Here is a 23,117-nt window from a genome sequence, read left to right as displayed (position 1 = left end):
CGTCGGCCCATCTCAGAAAAGTAAATTAACGAGGAACAAAGAAACCGGGGGCCCGGAAAGGTACTGCCTTGAAATTCATCACTCAGCACTGCTCCGGCTAAATAACACGGCGCGATCGACGCATTTCTGCAGGTGCAGCTGCACCATCACACCGCTGACCTGGGCCCCGTTCGTGGTTATCGCCCCGTGTCACGCCCGGCTGCGCAGCCCCGGCCCGCCGCAGCCCGCGGACGCCGCACAGCGCGGACGGCCCCGCGCCGCCGGAGGGGCGGGCGGTGGGCGGGGCCGCGGCGGCCGTTGCGGGGGGCGGGAGGTTTGAACGGCGGCGCCGGTGAGGAGGAGGAAGAGGAGGATGCGGCGGTGGTGCGTGCCGGGCCCCGGCGGTGAGGAGTCGGTGAGCTGCGGGCGGGTGGGGGGGCGGGAGCGGCGGCGGGGAGGTCCCTGCCCGCGGCGCGGCGTGGCCCGTTAACGGCTCCGGCCGACCGGCACCCGCTCCCGCTGCGGGCGGATGGCGGCCCTTGGCGGGTCCCCGAGCTCGGCGTGTCCGCTGCGGCCGCGGGCTGCCTGGGGAGACGGGGAACGGCACCTGCGGCCGCCTGCTTTGCGTGACCGGGCCGGGCCGGGTCCAGCCGCCCTCCGGCGGAGGTGTGCGGGGGCCGGGGCAGCCGCCGAGGTGACGCTGCTTCGGTGGGCTGAGCTCCCTGCTCGCCCTCCGCAGGGCTGCGGATCTCGGAGCTGATCCTTTCCAGCTCTTCAATGTTTTAGCCATTGATTTTCCTATTAATGAGTTTGGGTTTTTTCCTTTTAAACCTCGAATCACTTAAAAATCTGAATTAGTTGAACTCAGCTGTGTCTGTAAAGCTATTGCTGTCAGTCACAACAAATACTCATTCCTGTGTCCAGCTAGAAAAGCGCCCAAGCTAGGCTTGACTTCACAGCCTCTGTTTTGGAAGAATACTTGCTGACTACTTGCTTATTTTAAATAGATATAGTAGATCAATAGGGTTTACATTTAAGCCTCTGTAGTAATAAATCAAAAGTGTGCCTTGGAAAAGATTCTGAAAGCCTGTATTTAAGATATCAATAAAATAAAATCTCAGGTTGTCCTGCCTTCAGCAGTATCCATGTCGTTTTTCTAGCGTTGTTGGTTTTTTTTTTTTTTTTTTTACACAGGTGACTCCGTCACCTATGTAAAACTAGAAATCCTTTAAAATTTTGTATATTCTAGGTATACTTAGGTAGGGAATACAAAGACTGAGAGTGTTGCTTAGGCAGTTGCTGAGTGTGGGGCTGAAAATCTCAGCAGCTGTTAGTAATCTTGGCTGGCGTATGCTGCCACTGGTAGGGGAAGGATGGAGACCGCAAGGGAAACGGTGCATTAGTAGACAACATATGGCAAAACAGTGCTGTGTCATTCCTCCAAGTCCAGATGGTGTGCTCGTAATTTTAGAAGGAACTGAAAAAAAAGAAAAAGCTGACCAGTTTTTGTTGGTAGACAAGAAGAACTTCATATATTCTGAATCGGGCTGCTAAGTAACTCCTTCAGATGAGATTTATATGGTGCAGTTATTCAGGCTGTGGCCCAACAACCATTTAATGCTGGGCCAGAATAATTTGTGTGATCCTGACTGAGATGGAGCATGGACTAAATTCTTTGTCTAGTTCCGAAAGTTGCAGTGCTGATGCACGCAGATGCTCCAAACTAGGAGAGCATATTTGCTCACCACAGTTCTGTACCAGGTGATAGACCTGGAGAGGAGCTGCAGTCTGTGCTGCGTCAGCACAGAGGCCTGTTACCCTGGGAAATGTTTGGAGGAGGTACTATTTCACTCTTGTGAGATGAAATTCAGCTTTGTAGCAGCTGATGTATTAGTTTAGGCTCAAAGAATGAGTAATTATTTCTTAGGGGCAGCTGTGGGCCTTGCTTAGCTTTTCATCGCCAGGTAAAATTTGACTCAGAATGAAAGAAGATTGATGAAAGCTATTTGCTTCTTTCTTTCTGGGATGAGAGCTGAGAAAAAGCATGGATAGAGAAGCAGGTCCTGGGCATGTGGAGGTGTTGGTGCACTGCTTGGGGTTGAAAATATGGATAACGAATCCGTGAGGGAGAAACTGGAGTAATCTGTTGGTGCCAATACTGAGTCCCAGGCCTTTGTATCTGGCCTGTAGAGAATACCAGCTAAACTTCTACGGAAAACATCTCTGGTGTGAGCTTTGGGAGCTATTCGCCACCAAACAACCCACTGGTGCCAGAGGACTGATGTCATGGTAACCTGTGCGTGTCCCAGACATTTCTCATGGGGTCTCAGATTGAGAGTTCTTAGTTTCCGGAGAGTCTTCTGTACTTTATTAGTATCCTCCTTCATGGTGATGTCTAGTCATAATCCGTGTTCTTACCATGTGACTTAACTGTCTTAAACACTGACAAATTCAGCAGAACATGTGTTTGTCCTGCTTTGCCTGATTACACAAACCTGGCATCTTGATCGTCTTGTGGGGGAGCTCACCTCCTTTATATGAGGAAAATGAGAAACTATGTCAGTGTCCGTGGGCTTAGCGACTTGCTGGCTCTTGATGTAGGACAGAAGAAGCTTCTGTATGGCTCTAGGTCCCGTTTTAACACAAATGAAGTTGCTGTCTGTAACAGAAGAGGTGAGAAATGGAACAAGAGGCTTATACTGCTGAAGGGATCTGAGAGCCTCTGGGTTTTTATAATAGTGTTTGGAGGGGGCTGGGAATCAGCTCTGTGTAAGATGCCATGTAGTAGAGTATTACAGCTTGAGCGTGGTGCTGTGCTGGTACTGAGTGTGGCTTATGGACTTAGCTACTTTAGGGTAACAAAGGGGGTGGTTTAGAAGGAAAAACGCTCTGTGAGCAGCTGAAACATTATTTATCTTTATATTACAGCATCATGTCTTAAAAACCAATAAAACCCACTCCTGTGAAGTTCGGAGGGAATAGATGGTGACTATATAGTGAGCTTCCACCTGCCTCTTACAACTGCTATAAAGGGTCACTTCCTCATGTCAAAGGCAGCTGATGACAGAGTGAGTTCCAAGTAAAGAAAAAAATCATCTGCATTACCCCTTTCATGGGTTCTGGGTGTCTCAGGTACTTGAGTTGTGGGAAAATTAGCTCCCTCTTATTTATATCCTGATCAAAGGCTCGAGGGAGGGCAGTTGCCGGTACTTTTCTAGCAGCTGAAATACTGAACTTGTAAATTTCAATTATTGTACCATGAGTTTCAGTCAGCAGCTTATAGATCCATCCCCAAAGCACTTGTTTTGAGTTCAGATGTGCTACAAAACTGAAAACTGACACAATGCTTTTAATTCCAGAGGTACTTGGGATGCTCTTGCTCAGCGTTGAAAAAGCTTCACTCATCACTTACTTGCAATGTATTTCCAACACAACCCTGCAATACAGTGACAACACTCTGTTTTTTATGTGTGAGAAATATTTGGTTTGGCTGGGGATGGCCACATAACAAGGAAATGTTTATCAGAGTCATCAGTGGCATCCAGCACACCTTTGGGAGAGAGCAAACTACCTGTGATCCTTCACCTTAGTGATCTGCTGGCTTGGTGTGGATTGGCCTTTTTGAAGTCGCAAGTGAGGACTAATGCACACTATAAATGTTTGTTTTCTCTGAAAGTAGATAGGAAAAAGTTGACTTCCCAGAAGTTTTTTATAATACCTTAAAAAAACTCCACTCCTTCAAAAACACAATGATGCAGAATTCTAGTGGTTTGTCAGGCAAGTCTATCTTATTTCATACTTTTGAATGAAAAGTGTGCATGGCTGTGCATGGCATGTACAAGGCATGGTCCTTGAGTAGTGTTGAAGCTACCACAGCTGTCTGACTTTCAGTGCATGGCCTGAAACAGTCAAGTATTGGGATATTTTCCTTCTTCGCTTCTGATGTTATCTGAATTTTATATCAACCAGAAGTGAAAAAAACACATTTTTTAACCCTTCCCAAGATGGCCAACGAGGTAACAAGAACTAATTTCAGGTTTAAAATATTTCAGATATTTTCCTGAGTTTAAAGTTTATTTTAGTAGGGATGACTGTAAAAAGTAGAACGTTAATTTATAAGCTTTATTCAGTTAGGCCTCTCAATAACCATATGAAGGGACCATCCTATGAATGACACATTGAGGCACCTATGTTTTTAGTAACTTTTAGATGCTACTGTGAGTTAATGTTACTACCTGATTTGGAATTTGAATGTATAGTGAATCTGTTGCATCCTGTGTTTCACTCTTGTTCCTGAAGAGAGAACCATGATTTTACGTTTAGTGACCATTGTTAATGGCTGCATGTAATTAAAACCTAGGGTTTTCTATCCCAACTGTGACAAAATAGAGCTTGTTAAAAATTCATGATATTGTTAGTTGGATTTGTGTTTAGTCCTTTGGTTTTTTTTTCATATCTAGGAATGCAGCATCCAAGAGAAGATTGACTTTGAAATCCGCATGCGGGAAGGCATCTGTAAGCTACTTGCAGTGAGCACACAAAAAGACCAACTCTTGCAAGCGGTTAAAAACCTGATGGTTTGCAATGCTCGTATACTTGCATACAGGACAGAGCTACAGAACCAAAAAGAAGAGCTAGTCTCGTGTAGAGCCGAAGAACGGTGAGTAACAGCTCACGGTGTTACGAAGCAGGCTTTTGCTTACGTGAATTCTTAGCAGGCTGTCTAGCAAAGTGAATTTAAACCCTTAGAATCATAGAATCATAGAATGGTTCGGCTTGGAAGGGACCTTAAAGATCATCTAGTTCCAACCCCCCTGCCATGGGCAGAGAAATCCTCCACTACACCAGGTTGCCCAAAGCCTCATCTAACCTGGCCTTCCTTCTGTCTTGTTCCATACAAACATATGTTACTGCTGCTTGAAACATTACTTTATAAGACCATTCCAGTATTGTCTTTTTACTTTAAGAAATTAAATACGAGTTGCATTTTTCTGTGTAGATACTGTTATCGACATTAAACTAGAATTCAGCATCCGAATATCAGGTAACATAATAGACATATTTTCTTGATTACCTGTAGCATACCAAATGCCCCTAACCAAGTCTGAAGGAGCAAAACAAAAGTATCCAAGTCAGAATAACCTATTTCTACTTTTCGTTCTTCCTATTGTTATTAAGGCCCCTTTAATGATGGAATCATCATGGTTAGGTGATACCCTCTGCTGGCCACTTTTGTAAACTACAGCAAAGTAGTAACAAAAATACAATATATATGAAGAAAAATCAGTTTAGTTGAAAATATTCTCACGTTATAACTCTTGAATGAGCTGAAGTATACGTGGTTTATTTGAATAATGTTATAATTATTTGCCTAATGGAATATGTTTGAGTGCGATGTTGAGAATCGTGGTGCAGAGACAGCATTGCTTTCCGATTTTACTTCAATGTAATATTTCATTACAATTTAGCATAGAAACTCTTCGAGTACATAGAATCATAGAATCATAGAATGGTTAGGGCTGGAAGGGACCTTCAAAGGTCATCTAGTCCAACCCCCCTGCAAGAAACAGGGATATCTCCAACTAGATCAGGTTGCTCAGGGCCTCATCCAACCTGGCCTTGAACGTCTCCAGGGATGGAGCATCCACCACCTCTCTGGGCAACCTGTTCCAGTGTTCTACAACTCTCATGGTAAAAAATTTTTTCCTAATATCCAACCTGAATCTACCTCCCTCTATTTTAAAACCATTACCCCTTGTCCTATCACAACAGGCCCTCCTGAACAGCCTCTCCCCATCTTTCCTGTAGGCCCCCTTGAGGTACTGGAAGATGCTTACATGCTTAGCTCCAGCTAATTGTATCTATAGGAACTGTCCTGCTACTTTTTGCTTTTAGAAATGTGGTCTTATAGGAGAAATTTATTGAAGGAAAGAATTGCATTTTCTGACTACATTAACTATTATCATGAAAACTGATCTTGAAAGCTGGAACTTACAACTTGTGGTATTCTGTAATTATTGCAGTTGTGTTGCTTTTTCCTATTAAGATGAAGACCTTAGTGATTCATCTTTTATTTATATTTTTAACAATGGAATAATAGCAGGTATGTTTATATGCTGATGTTCTCAACTCCTGGTCTTTGATGTCAGTGACCACAGAATGGTGATGGCACATGGTCAGAACAGGGCAGAGATACTTGGAGATGTGTCTGAACACCTGTGTTGTTTTCTCACAATCCTAGTTAGCTGTATTGTTTACTTAATTTGTGTCTGTCATGCATTGCTTAGAGTTCTGTCTTAGGGGGTCCTTTGAATTATCAGTGGAGATCATTCGAAGAAATGCACGCTGTAGAGGTATTTCTCTACCATTTAGAGGGTATCTTTGAGAGATGATAGTGCATTTGCAGTTCTTTTTTCAGTATTTGCTCAAGCCCGGAATTTGCTTAAAGCTTAATCTGAGTAAGATGCTGATGTCTGAGCGATAATATTCAAGTGAATTTTGTCCCTGTTTCTTGTTACGTGGGTCTGTAATCTGTGAGTTCTGAAGATCCCATATCTGCCTGTGGAATGCAGGATGTTGGTAGCAGCTAGAAAATTTCATTTCACCTTACTTGGTTAGGAGTTAGGAGCGGTGGCAGATATAAGGAGAGCACTCTATTGGTACTCGTTGTCTACAGATTGTTTTGATTCAATTTCAGGTTGGCCTTGCCATCTACACTGGCTACTTAGCAAACTGTCTGCCCGCGTGTAACATCACAATATTAACAATGCTACGTTTTGTACTTGGTCTTTATTAATAGAGGAGGTGGCAATTCTCTAACCAATAATAGAACTGATAAATTAAGTTGCTTGTTCATTGATGTGTACAGAAGGGAAAAAAGTTGATAATGTATTTGATTTTGTTGGAGCTGGAAAAGACAAGGGAGATGAATCTACTAGTCTTTTCATACCCTGGTTAAATAAGCTCTGGAGTAAAATCTTCTAGGGAATTAAGAAAACTGATGGTGTACCTTCCTTCCAGATTATCCTCGAGAATCTAATGACTCATATCTTAAACCAGAGATACCAAATTCAACTTTAAACAAAAGCATTTGAAATGAGCTATGATATGAAAGCCTGATACTTTTTAATGTATCAAGTGTTGACTTTTAGAAGTCTAAATGCACAGATCTCAAACCTCGTTTTCTTTTCTTCTTTTTTACAGATCTTCAGGAAATGGAACAAAAGACCGGGTGGCGTGCAGAGCAAAGGTTGCTCTATCAGGTAAGTGGCTGGGTAGTCAATTGTAGGAGCTAATTGGCTGGGCAGTAACTTGTAATACAAATTATACAAACAAGATGGTATTTTTAAAAATGTGTATGTGGTTCAGGGGCATAAATCCTCTTGTGCTTCAAGAGGATTTATGCTTTTAAGTCATACATGTGCTTTTGAAGATCCTACCTATTTTTTCCTTATTACTTTCAGGGGCTTTCACAGCGGGTAATATTTTTTCTGTCTGTCACTAAACAGTGTATGCATTTCAAAGCTAAATAAGTGCAAATGTACTGGTAATGTTTTTTTCCTCCCCACAAAGACAAACTTTAATGTGATCATAGAGGGTGTGTCTAACAAATCGAGGGCAGAATTGTAACTAGTATGCAAATATTGTTTAGTTAATGCAGAGTACATTACTACGGTACAGGTATAGTGGTATGGCTTCCACATAAACTAGTAACAAGAATATTTAACACTGATTTCCAGTAGACTGGTATGCTGTTTCTTAGCCTGTTCTCAGACTTCAGCACTATGAATTTATCATTTTGTTTGTCTGTGCCAATAGTGGATGTTACTACGTTCAGCATGCCTCTGGTTGTTCGTTGTGGCTGTTCTGCTAGCTTTGCTAACAGATCTGTTTGTGCTCCCTGACCTGCTTCATTAAAAATAAAATAGTGTAGAAGGGTTTACTACTTACAGCGTTAAAGTTAATTCTGCATGTTTTGACATATCTTTGAGAAAGGTAACTACTAGTCGAAGAAGAGTGATGAGCACATGCTTCAATAACGTTTTCTGCCAGCACAGCTGTTTGCAGAATGTGTCTTTCCCCCTTATGGTATTTGGATGAAAGCATCTGTTTGTCTGTCTGTGCTGTGGTTGCACCTTTCTTCGGATTTATAGTTATTGGCAGTGAAGACTTTAGGATCGTAGAATACGCCTTTTTATCTTTAGAACATCAAAATTGTGTAAGGACTCTATTTTTAGTATGAAAAATTTGTTTAGGACACGAAACATCTAGCTAGTTTCTTTTAATAGGACAAGAGACTGGAAGGGTGAAATACACCACTTACTATTATGTGCAATCTGTTAATGATTCTGTCCTGTTACTATACAATTAATAATACTTTTTTCTCCCTAGTTACTCTAAGACATTGGTGCATACCTACTTACATGGAGTAAACTTTGGCTTTCTAAAAAAGGAGCTGTAGAAGTCTGCATCTAGGAAGAATTTAATCCAATGTACTGCAGTGATGTTTTTGGAAACAGTGTCAAATATTATGGGGTATTTACTTATGGGAAGAAGTAACAGTGGTTCTCAAACTGGAGTTTCTGATCCTCAAACTAGAGTTTCTGATCCTCAGAAGTATGGCATAGATTGAGGAGAAGAGGAAGAGGCATCAACTAACTCTGTATGAACTCAGTTCTGTGAGTTGGGACACTGCCATGCCTCACCCCTCTTCAGGTACTCGTGTCGGGAAACCTGACCAGGTCCAGTTTACAGCAGGAAAGCCTAATGGTTCTTCTTGGCCTCTGCTGAGAGATTTATGCCTTGTATGGATCATCTGTTGTTAACTCCTTATTTTCCACTGTGCGTGCCTGAGAAGCAGAGAACTGGGGTGCCTGAGAAGCAGTTGTCGGGACAGGCTTGTTTGTGCTTGGCAAAGGCAGGAGCCTCTTGGGCAAGATACATGATTGGCAGATCCTGGGATGACAATAAATGTCTCCCTGGTTCCTCCTTTCATTATCCTCTGACTCGTTACCCTGTGTCCACGTAACATGCCAAATCAAGTCCTGTCTGCTTCCACAGCTGCAGTGTGTTCGCATCTGTAATGTCTTGTTATTCTTTCCCTGTCTTTCCCAATCCTTGGGTAGAAAATTGAGCATTCTTCTCTCGTATGCTGACCTTCAGTGGATTTGCAACTGTAGTTGCCCTGCATGTTTGGAAGGCACACGTGCGTGTGCCTGTGTCTGCCTTGTTGAGAATGCAGTTGCAAATACAAGCAGCGTGAATCAGGAGATGTCATGACTGAATTGTCTGGGAGAGGTTGGAAATGAGGAGTGAGTGGTAGGTAGCCCAGGTAATATGACAGGGCATGTAATTTAAGAATTGAAGATATAGAATGGATTTTTTAGGGGGAAGTGATCCATCCACTTATAAATATATTAGCATATCTTATGGTTAGTACATGCCAGAAACTTAGACTGTTACCAAAAAAAAGTGTGATCATGCGGCCAACACCAAAAGTTCAGGAACAGCTATGCAGGAGTACTGAGGAATGTACTCCTACAGAAAGCAATTGTATGTCAGATACTGTGCGGGGAGTGCATTCCTTAATCCACAGATTTTCACACTGCTATTTGTCCTTATTTATCCCCCATGTGTGTGAATAAATTACGTAATTTATGTTGTCTTACCTATCAGTTATTTTGTCAGAAGACAATACATTAAATGTTGATCAAAAAGCATGATCATGATTTATTTAAAGTAATTTTTGAAAGGAATCATTGGCTTTAAATCTGATTAATTGTAGTGCTTGAATGTAGCCAATTTAAATCCACACGGATTTACAGCTAATGGTAACTGAAATTAAGGTGTGTGAAAATTGATCTGTGTTTTTGATAAATGGCTGCTCTTTCAATCCAAGAATGAATTGAAAACTGATTTACAAGTATCATGTTAAACTTGTTCTAGCGATTGACTATCTATGTCTTGATGATTTTCTGACTAAGGTGTAAATTTTTCAGCTAGCATGATATTGAAAGTGGCATACAGAAGTAATCTTTAATCTAGTACTCCAATTGTTAAGAAGAACTATTGAGTGCATTAAAATTGTCATGCAGAGTTCACTATGATTAAAGTTGTAAAAAGGCTTTCATTTTAACTATTTTCACATATTTATGTAAATTTAAGAGCTTTGGCTTTTAGAAAGAAAACATTCTGTGCTTTGTCTCTGACAGAGAAATATTTGTATGTATATATATTTAAAGTTTGAGAGAGACTTCTGTAACTGTTTTAATGAAACTACCTCTGTTTCCTTGTTTTAAAAATCTATTTTTATAAATGCTTACTATGCAATCGCATCTTTAGAAGTAAAAGGCAGTTTCAGAACGTGGTGACATATTGATTTTTAGGAAGTTGTGGCAGTCTAAAGCTGTATACTAGCAGTTCACTGTTGAAAATTCATTAGTTTTCATGAACACTTAAAACCAGATGAATTTGCAAGTTGTAAGACTGAAATAGCATGTATAATAAAATATCCTGTAATATAATCAAAATTAACTTAAATTTAACTTTTTCGTTTAATATAACTTAGGAAACAGAGTGACTGTATGCAGTTTCACTTAAATCAACAAGAAGTTTTGTGGGTAAACCCCTGTAGGAATACATGAAAATCTGTTGCCTAAATACCTCTACTGATTTGCATCTTAGCATGCTATATGTGGATGTTTCCATCAGCCTCATGTGAAGACCGACATTGGGGTCAGCAATGCTCCTTTATAACAGTATTGAAGATTTTTATCAAAAGACAATTGAGCTAGTGCTGTTCACTGCTGCCATCGTGTGTCACTTAATATATTGCATATACTTTTAAACAACACTGTCTTGTACTTAAGAAACCAACTTTGGATTTATAAAGCCCCCACTGCATTTGTCTTTTAACAAGGGACCAATAAGAAACGTTATGTATGAACATGAGTCCTTGAAACTGGAGGAAAACATCAGTCATTACTGTGTTGGATTGAGTAGATAATTTGTTGAAGAAAATACTTTCCTAATATTAAAATGACAGGCGTAACTTAAAAGAAGGGTTCTGTAATTGCTTCTCTGCTATGGTTCTGATGTAGGAGGCTATTTCTGAGTTATAAAAAAAAAAGATTTCTAAACTGTTTTCTAAATTGTCTAAACTAAGACAATTCTAACTGGGAATATGATTACAAGTGATATTTTCTCTGTGGTTAGCAAAACAAGACCTAAGTGTTTGCAGTATAAGTATCCCAGTCTTTCCATTAAAACAGGAAGTTTTTTTTCTTGCAGTTGGGTGAGTGGTTTACAGCACAAGGCAAGCAGAGTTTCAGTTTACATCTGTGCGTAATAACAGGATCAGAACCTCTGAGTTCTGAGAATACCTCTCAGAACTATGTTGCACAGCCACTCTGAAATGGTATTTCAGGTACTTTCAAATGAGATGTAAAATATTCTTTATCCTAGCATAATTTTTAATAGAAAATGAAACTTCAAATTGAACTAATTGGTGAATTTTCTTTTGACATGAATAATAGAATTGAAATAGTTATGCTGTTCTTTGGGTAGAAGGTCCTGTTATCTCCGGAACACCAGGAAAAGAAAGAAGAAACTTTTTGTAATTTATTTTGATCACAGATCTACAGTATTGACTATACCTTAATTTCCCTACCTTTTTTTTTTTTTTCCCTTTAGGTATTCGGATACCATTAATGTGGAAAGGCTCTGATCACTTCAACAATAAAGAAAGTATGTAAGATGTAATGAACTACTGTGATAAGCAATTGCTTACGCCTGTAAATTTAAACTGGATGGGGAGGTCCATACTCATTTCAATCCCTTTTCTGACCTTTCAGTAGGTCCATGTTTTACTGTGTTTCTTGCGTAGTTACTCCTAACTTGAAGTTGTTGACTGTAGCAAGTTGAGTTACTTCAAAGTCCTGTGGTTCTCTATTTTTAAACCCTAGTCTCTAAAAAGTCGTCTTGAGGAGAAATTCCAAAGGAAGCAACAGAGAAGTGGTGTTATTAGATGGATAGCTGAGAAAATTCTGATTAAACATGTTGTTCTATGTCTTGTCTACGCTTCAGAGAGTATAGTGGAGGCTGTTTCCAGTGAGAAATTTAAATGGAAGTTGTCTGTTGGTGTTGAGTGGATTATTGGATAGTCTTCAAGTACATGCGTTTTGCCGTGTCATGGAGATTAACCCTAAATCTGTTCCAGCTGTCACCTGGCGTTGATTTCACTTTGATTTTCAATAGGGTCAGAGGGGCTAAGCGTGGCAAAATAGTCTAATCCTATATAGTACATTCAGAAAATGATACAGGCTTTGGATCAAATGTTTGGAGTTTTTTTCTTAAAATCGATTTTATTAAACAAAATTGTATTTTCACTAACATTTTGGAAGTTGCCAGCACGAACTCCCCTTGATTACAAGAAGATAAAAAAGTTGAGCAGAGGCAGCCATTTTTCCCTCTGTGAATGTCGTTCTAACTATACAGCAGCTTTGATAGTTCAATTATCATAAAATCCTGTGATACGAAATTTATGGTGGGAAGAATTTGAGGGCAATTCCTTAGAGGTCTGAATTACCATTTCTTCTACTTTTGTTTACTGGAAGCATTTAGTATTGTGATGTGTAATATGGCTAATAAAACATTTCTTTGGCTCTCTGCAGAATCACAGCGCTATGCAGTTTTCTGTTTGTTCAGAATGGGAGCTGAGGTTTTTGATACAGAGGTGGCTATTGTGGATAAAGCAATAACAGATATCTGTTTTGAAAATGTAACCATATTGTAAGTATAATTTGTTTGTATTGAATGAAGTACAAATATTGCCGTTTTCTTTTGAAACTGAATATGATTATGAATAAGATGGGCTGAAGTCCTCTAAGTTTTTCTGTGGGCAAAGGAAACAGTAGAGGTCCTGTTAATTTTAGTGGATGGTGGATTCCCACCTCTGGAAGGTTGGGTTTTGTGTACTTAATGATGCTGGTTGTAGATGTGCTACTTAAACTGTACTTCTTTTCTTTTTTGCCATGCTGAAACATTTTTATTTATTGAAAGAGATAAACAAACTTGTACGTCAAAGGCAGAATTAAATTAATACTAAAACCTGAAAGCATTATAAAAGTATAGGCATGAACATTGCATCCAGTGTTTTAAGTACCATTCTGTACAGCAGGCTACAGTCTCTTTTGATATTCCCCTAAGCCACAGTTCTCTTAAAATCAGACCTTCTTTTCCACACCTTATGTTCTATTATGCATATATGAGCATGTGCCACAGCCACAGTCCTTATAGTTGAAGAATACTAGACAGGAAATTATTCACTTATCTTTAAAGGTAACCTGGAAAAGAGTAGAAAGATGTTCTCATGTACTTTTTTGTTGCTTTAGAATTTTTAAGAGTCCTGAGAGGCACTTAACTTTTTTTTTTTCCTTGCTTTGTTTTTTGTATTGGCAATTTAGATTCAGTCTCCTGAGGAGGACTGACAGGAAAGCTAGAATTACTGAAAGCTTTAAATCAAGATCCTGAAAACTGACTGGTTAAGAAAGAGTGGATCTTTAAATCAGATTTTAAACTCTCTTAAACACCTGTTTAAGTTAAGAGTGGGGGCAAAGATTTAAATCTACTTCTTCAAAGATGAGAGACTTGACCGTTATAATTTTCTGTGAAATACTGCAATGAAAGCAGAAAAGGCACTTTAACTTGCCTTGTATCCCCTGAGGTAAAGAAAGACTTTTTATAAAAGCCTTTGGGATGATTTCTTTATGGGCATGTGTGTAATGACATGATTTGTACCTGAAAGATGAGGTTAGGCTTCTGGTTTGATGACTAAGCGTGAAAACATGAGAATGGGTAGAACTGAAAACAGAAAGCATAGGCTGCAGACAGAAGAACGCAGCAGTAGGTAGTTAAGTTCTGAATGACAAATTTTGTTGGTTGTGAGATAAGATTTTTTTAAGAAACATGAAGGGGATGGGGTACGACTAAGATACTTTCAACACAGTTCAATCTGATTTAGGACCATAGCGAGGATAGGTTTTCAGTCATGTGATTTTTGTGTAACAGTAGAGGGCAGGTTTAAGTGTGTTTGAATGTCTTGCCTGTGTATTTCCATAACATGATGTGTTTTTTGTTTGGTTTTTTTTAAGTTTTTAACCTAAACGTTGAATTTCCTGTTTGCAATTGTTTATGGTTAATTATAACATGCATCTCATGACTTCAACGCTAAGTTACTGCTGTGTACTCTAGTCTTTAATTCCATACTAATGTATGGCTTCGCCTGAATCTGATGGCATCCCTTCCCTTGATCAGAAATATATGTTATTTAATATGTATAGTAGCAGCCGTGTTCCTTGGCAGCATACTCAGTTTATTAACAAATGCTCTGAAATGTTCTCCTCCCCCCCCCCTTTAGTGATGAAGCAAGACCAGATTTCCAGGTGAAGGTTGAAGTGTATAGCTGCTGTACAGAGGAGTCTTTATATGTAACAAACACTCCTAAGAAACTAGCAAAGAAGCTTAAAACATCCCTCAGCAAAGCCACAGGGAAGAAACTCAAAGCTGCACTGGAAGAAGACAGCACTGAATCCCTTTTGCCCGCTGACCCGGTCATCCAGTAAGCCATATATATTGATATTCTGGTTTTATAATTTTTAAAATAGAAATAAGCTAAATATATTGTAATTTTTTTGGAAAATTGCCAAGAAAGTGATTATTGCTGTACTTATTTGAGTGAAAAAAAATTTACATTTTAAATAGGAAATGAGAAAGTAGGTGTGAATTCCAACCATGTCGCTCAGCCTCAGGGCCTGGTTCTGATCTTGAAACACAGGAGCAGGCTTTATCTTTCTGCTCTACAGCCAGCTAGCTGGTAAATCCACTGTTGTTTGCAGACTCTATAGTATTTTCAGTTTGATCTCTGGAGGAAATCAAGCTTGTATGATCAGTCTGTCTGTGTCCCTCTGTCCATCTACCTCTCCTCCCCTTTCCCTTTTACCACCTCTCCCATATTATTTTGCACCTAGCCAATTTTGTTCATACTGGACAGACAGGTAGACATGCCTAAAAGTTACGAGTTGTGTGAAATAAAGAAGTGTGGTATGTGTACAGGAGAAACGTCTCCAGTACCCTCTGCCCTCGGGAAGCTGAGCAAGCTGTTTGTTGTGCCCGGGGTGCGCGCTGTGCACATGGGGGCTTTGCAGTAAAACTGTGGGCCGTCAAAGGCACTTTACAGTTACCGACTACTTAACAGGAGTTTTCTTAATTGACTTTAGCACAGAACATTTTAAAATGACTTACTAGTTTTCAGTGTTGGTAGAAATAAATGCTGTTCCTGGTAATTTACCTGTTTCCTTTTAAAAACGACCTTAAGTCTTTCATGCATTTTTTAATGAAGTTAACTGCCTACTAATATTTCCCAGCTACTTTAATTTCGTTGTGATTTAAGCAGGCCAAGTACCTAAGTTGTAAATACTAATAATATTGATTTTTCTTTTTTTTTTTTTTTTTAAAGAAAGTAATTTTTTCGAGGTATTACTTTTTTTTTTCCTGTGACCGAACAGTAGGGAATCGATGTCTAATTTTCGCCTGGTGTTGAGCATAGTCTTAGTCTAGTTTCATATAGCTATTTGCCTGGATGTTAAAAGGAAACACTCAAGCATATTCTATCTTTGTCAAACTGATATTACTGTGTACTGATACTACTGTTTCAATCTAAAATACACAGCCAAGAGCAAAGGAAATTTTATCACTAACTTTCCAGTGTGTTCCACCTAATGACAAGGTATCTTTCAGTCTGCATCATCTCAGGTGGCTGGGCTTTGCACAAGCTCCAGTTGGGTGATGGCACGCTATCATTAGATGCAGTTTGCTTCAGATATAACCACTAGCTTGTTATTTGCTGGTCATACTCACTTGAATATAGATTGTCTGTCTCTTGAGGAAAAAAGCATCAGTAGACAATCTAAGCAACCGCCTCCTCCCTTGAGTTTTGCTTTTGGTTTATCAATTGTAGTTGTATTTTGTTTTCCTCCATCTTGAAGCTTGCTGTTTCTGCTGTAAATAATCATCTCACAGTGACTGTTACTTTCTTAACAGAGTTAAACGAACAATGATGTGTTTAATGATGGCTTTGCTAGGTGATTAGAAAAGATTCTTGGAAAGAAATGGGTTACTACAGGCAGAAAGTAAGTTGTCAATTTTATTTTTTTTATAGACTCCCCTTAGGATTTATGTTAGTAAGACCTTGGTATGTAGCCCTTATAGAGGGGAAGAGATTGCAATTTTACAAGAGATCTTTCAAGTATTCGCAGAGAATTTTACCAGTCCATCAGGTGAAATTAAACTGCAACAAAAAGGGAAACTTTTCGTGTTATATGGACACCTTTTCTCTGTAGATTTCGTCTGTACAGGCTTTTTTCTTTTCAGAGCACACATGGGACGAAGTTCTCCATTTTCCAAAAACTCTCTGATCCCTCTGTGTCAAACTTCCTGGCTTAGAAATCTCCCTGGTTAGTGAGGAAACCATCAGCCTTGCAACTTCTTGCAAAAGCTTAGTGACAAAGTGCTTTGCATGGTTGCTTAGGTTGGTTAATTTCAGTTACACTGGTATTTTCTCTCCTCTTAATTATCTCTCCTTTCATTTCTATAGAGTCTTTTGCCTGCTTAATTATTCTAGCTTAATTTTTTTTCTTGTTTTTTTTACATTTATTGTAGAGGGTAAATATTTAGTGTAGTTATACTGTTGAATTCCAGAGTACTAGGTTGCTCTTTGGATAAATTGTTGGAGAGACTCCCTGAAGTGCATGTTTATTCCCTTGCAGAACTGGCCTACAGATGGACTTGTTGTTTTTGCCTTTTATGTATTGTCTTCCACTAGGCTGGAGGCATGGCTTTGGTTTCCTATGTTTGAACTGGCAAATTCATAGTGATATTTTGCTAAAAGTACATAATCTAATCTAATGGCTTCACTTTTACAGTTAAATGTTGTATTCGTTTTTACCTTCTATTATTTAAGATTTGCTTGAGAGGTGAACATATTAGATTTTTTTTTTTTTCCTGACTCAAAAATCCTCCACTCTGTATATCTGGGTGAGTGAACTAAGATTAGGATTTCTGAAGTTGGAATTAATATGCAGGAACAGATTCTGGAATCTGAGTTGTGTTAATTAATATGCAGAGATAGAAAGGGTGATATAGTTACACCTTCCCACGCCAGTGTCTGTGTGGCAACTTTGGTGCCTCTGTCTCTTGATCAGTAAACAGATTTAACAAAGAGCCTTTGCCACAGGCATGTTGTAGAGATGATATGATTTTTTTTTTTTTTGTAAAGTTGTTACATGGAAAAATACTATAGATATGCAAAGTACTGAATGAGATGCAGCAGGCAGATTATTCTTTGTTCTACAAAGAAACTGCCTTTTAAGGCAGTTAGCTAATTCTGTGAAACGTAGAGGGAAAATGTAGTCAACAATCCTGATTAGCCACTTAAATTTGAAAAATATTTGCAGATAAAACTTTTCTAAATTATTTTGCAGCTGGCTGAAAGGAATGACTGTTATATTTTAGAACGAAAATGTTACTGTAAAGCGTGTTTTAAAAGTGAAGTAGCTATTTTTTTTGGCAAGGTTATTGTGGTAATTAGTCATGCTTTAGAAAAAAAAAACTTTAAAATCAGCACAGTATTTTTATCTGTGAGAAGAAACTGAACTTTTTGGTACAGTTTAAATAGAATGGTAATGTATTGCTCAACTGCATGGCAAAACATAATCAGTGGAGAACATCTTGTTAGGGAACAGTCTAGAAGGGGATATATACAAACGCTGATGATTTTTGTTTAGATTGCCCTTTTGAAACGTTTCACAGCAGTGATTTTTTGCCTAGAATGTTATATCATATTTAATTTTCTTTTTATTTCCTTGAGATAGATGTGTAACAGAGCTCCCTGCTCACAAACTTGCCACTTTTCCTCCTCTTTCATTAGTGTTAGGGCTAGGTAGGCATCTGCCTTGTTCTGCTGAGGAGCCAAAGATTTTAAACCCATATGTTCCTGCTGTGCTATTAGGAAAAATAACATTTGAAAAATATTATGATAGAAAACTATGTTGTAGTAATGTTAGTTCAGTCGTGGCTTCTCACCTTTTACAGCACTAAGCTATCTTATGCTGTACTGAGGATATTTTAAGGATCTTATGCTAGATCCTGTTAGGGAGAGTAGTTAGTGATTTTTGAGGGGTTTGTTTCTTGTGAACTTTGTTTAAACTGCCATTATCCAGGTGGAATTCTTACTGGATTGCTGGAGTGTAAATGTGTTACTCTGAAGAGTATTTGGGAGAAAAGGTTAAACATGTACCAAATTTATACTAGTTTATTCCAAGAATTGCATTCCATGTGCACTGTGCTGAATTGTAAATGTGATATTTTTTTTTCCCTAGGCAAAATCCAAAACAAAGATATAACATTCTGAAACCTGTAAGCACAATAAGTGAGAGAGTCCTTTATGCTACAAAACTGACTGTAGGATTTCTGCATGCAAGGAATCAAGCTATTAGATATTATTAAAAAACACATATATAAACAACTGTTTTATAAAGTATAGACTACACAGGCAAAGCAAAAGAGCAGAGCAACGTGGAGGAGCAGTATAAAGCCTTTTAATTTTTAACCTGTATTTTCAGATAAAGTTTATGTCATCAGTTCTAGTAACTATAGCAGTTTTTGAACCTATTGCCAAATCTAGTTGATTTAGGCCTAGGAATAAAAGCTGTAGAACTACTAAGAGTTACTTGGTGTCTGACTAGAGGAGAGAGATGCTTTCAGCATCCTCAGGATGTAGAGAGGTTGGATGGCACAGCCTTTACGCTCGGGTTCGGCAGCTGCTGGCGCAGCAGTACGTGTGAGCCCAGCTTGTAGGCAGTAGCCACATGAGAAGTCTCCCGGTTGGCAGGTCCAAGAGAGGTGGCTATGGAAAGAGCTGCCTGATGGGACCTCCTGGTGTCGGCCTGGACAGCAGGACCTGGAAGTTGTGGGCTGGGAGGGAACTGGGGTACGCACAGGGTGGAGGCAGGAGATAAGCATATAGGGAGCGGATGAACAGACTGGGGGACAGTGTTGGTTTACAAGGAAAACCAGAGATAGGGGAATTCTGTGTGAAGAGGTTGAGGGTGGCAATCTGTGGTGCTGCCTTGAACCTCGGCATTCCCTTGCACCCAAATGTGTTCTCTCAGGCAAATCTAGGCTTCATTTAATTACTGCCTGAGCAACGTGAAGCAGAAGTGTCTTAAACGTGCCTTTTCTTTCACATTTAGTGGAGCAAAGTACAGTTTGCTAGCATTTACCACTTTGGGTCTGGAGAGTGCTGAGGACAGTTTCAGGACCCACAACCTTACCATTACAGGAAATGGTAAGTACATATGGTACCAATTTAAGGAAATAAAAACCCAGTAACGTTTTGCATTTCTCTCTCTTGTAAACTAAAGAGCTTAAAGAGATTATTTTTCTTGATACTTAATATAGAACAACTTTAATAAAATATTTAACAGCTCTAAAACAGGCATCTATACACAGCTGAATAAACTATAAGTTGAGTAAAATTTCAAGTCCAGATGAAACTTTAATTCTTTTGGGAGTTTCTTCTGTCATTTGCATCTCAGTCTTATGTGAGCTGTAGCTATATACAAGTTATTTCCCCTTCCTCACAACCAAGGAAGGGTATCAGAATGAAGAACAACTCTTTCCTCTAGTCAGAAGGAAAATAGAAAAATAGTTTCAGTTCAGCTAGGTTGTTTCAGGCCCAGATTTAACAGGGGATGTTAGCATGTGTGCTTGCAATTTGCGTTGGTTGCTGTACTTCAGCTCTGGGACAGCACAAGTTGGCAGCAGTCAACCTAGATGATAACACAGGGACTATGATTATGCTGCAAGGTAATGTTTTAACTGGCAGGAGTACAGTTTTTGATACTTTGTCCATTATTTTTCTGAAAGGATCACCCCTCCTATAAGCCATCCTCTAATTGTTAACATGAGACATGGGACTTTCACAATATTTCACTGTAGCTTATCTTTTACTTGGGTAAATGTGACCTCAAAGAGAATTTCATTCTTTACACTTCATTAATACTGAGTAAGTACAGATTTGAAGATTTATGGGGCATTTGTTTCTTGAAGGGTTGTATGAATATCTGAGTATCTTTGATATTTGTAAGCCTTTCTTTATTAGTACTGTACACTCTTTCTTCTTCAAGTTCCTTTTTCTGTTGTTAATTTGCACAACTTAGTCTGGTGAGAAATGACATGCCTGGATATTTTGGTTCATTACGAGCATTTCTAAAACATGACCAAAGACAGAGTCCTGTCAATGGAACGTTGTATTAGCTACTTCTCGTTCCAGAAGAGAGAGATTACATAGCACAGCTGAGCAGGAGGGATATTGCAATTCATTAGAAACTCCTTGGAATCCTAAATGTGCTTCTAGTGCTGAAGACAGAAGTAGATACAAATTCTAAGCCTTAATAAAATGATCTGAAGCAAAGTGCTCATGCATAAATGTAGCTGTGTGCCACCATGGGATGGGCTCAGGGATCTTACTTAGATGAGATGGCCAGTGTACTTATCTTTTAAAACGTTTCTAACTGTAAATGGGATTTAGAGCTATGTTTTATGTAAGAACTTGTTCTTGCAGAACAGTATCTCAATTTTTACTTGAAATTCTTTTGGATTTTTTGTTTTTTAATTAAAGAAAATTACTTGAAGACTAAAATCAGTTTTAGTCTAATTCTACAAGATGAGATCTCTTTCTTTAAATACAAAAAAATTGCTTATTTACATTCATGATGTTAATGTAAAAATAGATGTACAAAGCTAAACTATCTATTTAATGCAAATGTTCCGAATGAAGTGTTTGTGGGGTTTTTTTTGTCTGCTCTTTTGCCCCAGAGGAATCCTCTTTTTGGCTCCCCCTGTATGGAAACATGTGTTGCCGTTTAGTTGCTCAGCCTTCCTGCATGACTAGGGATATGATGGCAGGATTTCTTAATCAGCAGGTAAGACGACCTTGCTTGTGTTTACATCCTCTTTTGTTAATAGCTGTTGCTAAGAGTCAATTGTTAAAACATTTGCTTTTACCTGAAGTGGTTTCTTGAGAACTATTATTTTTCACCTGTTCTACCTACAGCAAGGGGAAAATTCTATCTCACAGCTGTGTTTACAAACAGTATCTTCAGTGTCTAAGCGTGAAGAAATAAACATTTCCTTGGCATGCTTATCAGTAAAATTCTTTAGGCTGTTACATGAAGATCAAGTATAGTTGTTGTTTCAGAATTGGTTTAGACTGGTACTTGATGGCAGCAGTCCTGATAATCCTGTGGCTCTCATCCTTGTACATTCCTCTCATTGTGCCTGCACAAGAGCTCGTATCACAGCATGGTGAATCTGACTGGTGAACTGAGCCATATTTAAACTCATCCCTTCAAAAATGATTCATATGAACTCCGCTAACTTCTCTATTTTCATTCATTGCACAACCAGGCAAATGAGAGGTGATAGCAGAGGGCCAGAGGGGCTGGGTCATTTGTCAGGAGTGCTGAATTAGAGGCTTTAAACTGGTTGTGAAACTATGATGCATTTATGAAGGCTGTTCAGAAAATTCATTTGAGAAAGTGGAAACTCTAGACAAATGTCTTTGACATTTGTTGAATGTACTGTGCGTTTCCAAAGTGAGATACTCTTTTTATTTCTCTTATTGTGTAATTACCGTAGCTAATAAAGGTGATTTCTTTCTTAGACGCCAGTTCTAGGTTTCATTGTGTGTGAACCAGCAGGTTCTGTATTGTGTCACATGGCAATAAATCTGCAAAAACTGTAAACCACCAAAAGGCATTTAAAGTATTGCTAGTATTTCAAAAATCAGTGACTCTGAAGTGTTCTGCAACAGAAACTCTTTGTTTTAGGAGAGAATTCAATATGGCTAAGTTTTGATCACATAGGGCTGATCTGTGTATAGCTCGTATTATACTCTTAATTTGTAAGTTATGTTTGGCAATTTCTGACTATTTCTTCCCTTTAGCAAATGATAGGAAATCTAACTAGCTGGAGGAGGCTGTATTGTGTACTAAGAGGTGGCAAGCTCTTTTGTTATTACTCGCCAGAAGAAATTGAGGCTAAACTGGAGGCAGCATTGACAGTTTCCATCAACAAGGTAAAATTGGTTTTATGACTTTTTTTTTTCTTGTTGTTGTTTTGAGGGTTTTATTTATTTTGGGGGAAGTTGTTTGTTTTTTTTTTTTTTAAGACATACATCCAGTCATTTGGGCTCCAAGGTGCTGGTATGCACGTGGGTGGGATCTGCTTCAGTGAAATTTGCAGTCGCTTAATTTTTTAGCAAAAACATTACATTTCTTAGCTGTGGACCTAAGTTCCTTCTATTGCATTAGACTGGTTAACACAGAGGTAAAAAGGAGGATGTTTTTCTTTAGGAAAAGTGGTAACTTGTTATACGACGGTTCTGTAAGACAGCCCTTGGAGATGTATTGCTTACAGTCCCTTAGCAATACTCTAGTAGACTTTTGCCCTCAGCAAGGTGGAATTTTAACAAAAGCTTTTTTGTTGTGTGTTATTTGGCCACAGTGTTAATTAGGAGAGCTGGAAAATTGTTCAAAATATTTTAGTGCCTTAAATTAAGCTGCTTTTCTTAATACTGGTTTTGTACAGGGCACAATGACTTTGGAAGTTCTGCTCTCTAGGGTGACGTTATTGCTGCTTTTCATACCCTGATTGGAAAGGCTGAGTAAAAAAAGTGAAGTTAAAATGTTACTAATTGGCTAAAAAAACATAAAGTATTTAATTTGAAGTAATAATTAAGTGTTCAATTTAGGAATGTTATTGGAAGGACCTTCTAGGATGGCAAGCATTAGGGTGAACAGATGCTTTAAAAACTGGTTTTGGTGCAGTCATCAAGAGTTAATATCACATAAAGATAAGCAGAGGAATTTAATGTTATTTGCAATTGACATAGCTGGATTTGTCTTGCATAAGTAGACATGTTTGGAAACTGTTAAGCACAGGTCGATCTGGATTCTACTGCTCTACCACTTGAACGCTTGATGCCAACACTAATTCTGAAAGAAACATTCCTTCCGTCC

The 23,117-nt window shown here is 38.9% G+C and overlaps 1 protein-coding gene across 1 annotated transcript in view; it reads left to right on the top strand.

Moving 5' to 3' along the window:
- Nucleotides 1–352: 352 nt before the first annotated feature.
- Nucleotides 353–23,117, top strand: part of RTKN2 (rhotekin 2) — a 32,967-nt gene continuing 10,202 nt past the window's right edge. Inside the window, exons 1-9 of the mRNA XM_086616733.1 lie at nucleotides 353–394; nucleotides 4,440–4,639; nucleotides 7,183–7,241; nucleotides 11,671–11,724; nucleotides 12,651–12,768; nucleotides 14,396–14,596; nucleotides 19,287–19,381; nucleotides 20,914–21,020; nucleotides 22,043–22,174. Of these exons, the coding sequence (XP_086472859.1) occupies nucleotides 353–394; nucleotides 4,440–4,639; nucleotides 7,183–7,241; nucleotides 11,671–11,724; nucleotides 12,651–12,768; nucleotides 14,396–14,596; nucleotides 19,287–19,381; nucleotides 20,914–21,020; nucleotides 22,043–22,174 (1,008 nt within the window). The remainder of the gene's footprint in view (nucleotides 395–4,439; nucleotides 4,640–7,182; nucleotides 7,242–11,670; nucleotides 11,725–12,650; nucleotides 12,769–14,395; nucleotides 14,597–19,286; nucleotides 19,382–20,913; nucleotides 21,021–22,042; nucleotides 22,175–23,117) is intronic.

This window comes from Tauraco erythrolophus, chromosome 9 (assembly GCF_009769465.1).
Source record: "Tauraco erythrolophus isolate bTauEry1 chromosome 9, bTauEry1.pri, whole genome shotgun sequence".
NCBI classification, from domain to species: domain Eukaryota; kingdom Metazoa; phylum Chordata; class Aves; order Musophagiformes; family Musophagidae; genus Tauraco; species Tauraco erythrolophus.
The sequence above is the reverse complement of the archived record's forward strand: the minus strand, read 5'-3'. Positions and strand labels throughout refer to the sequence as shown.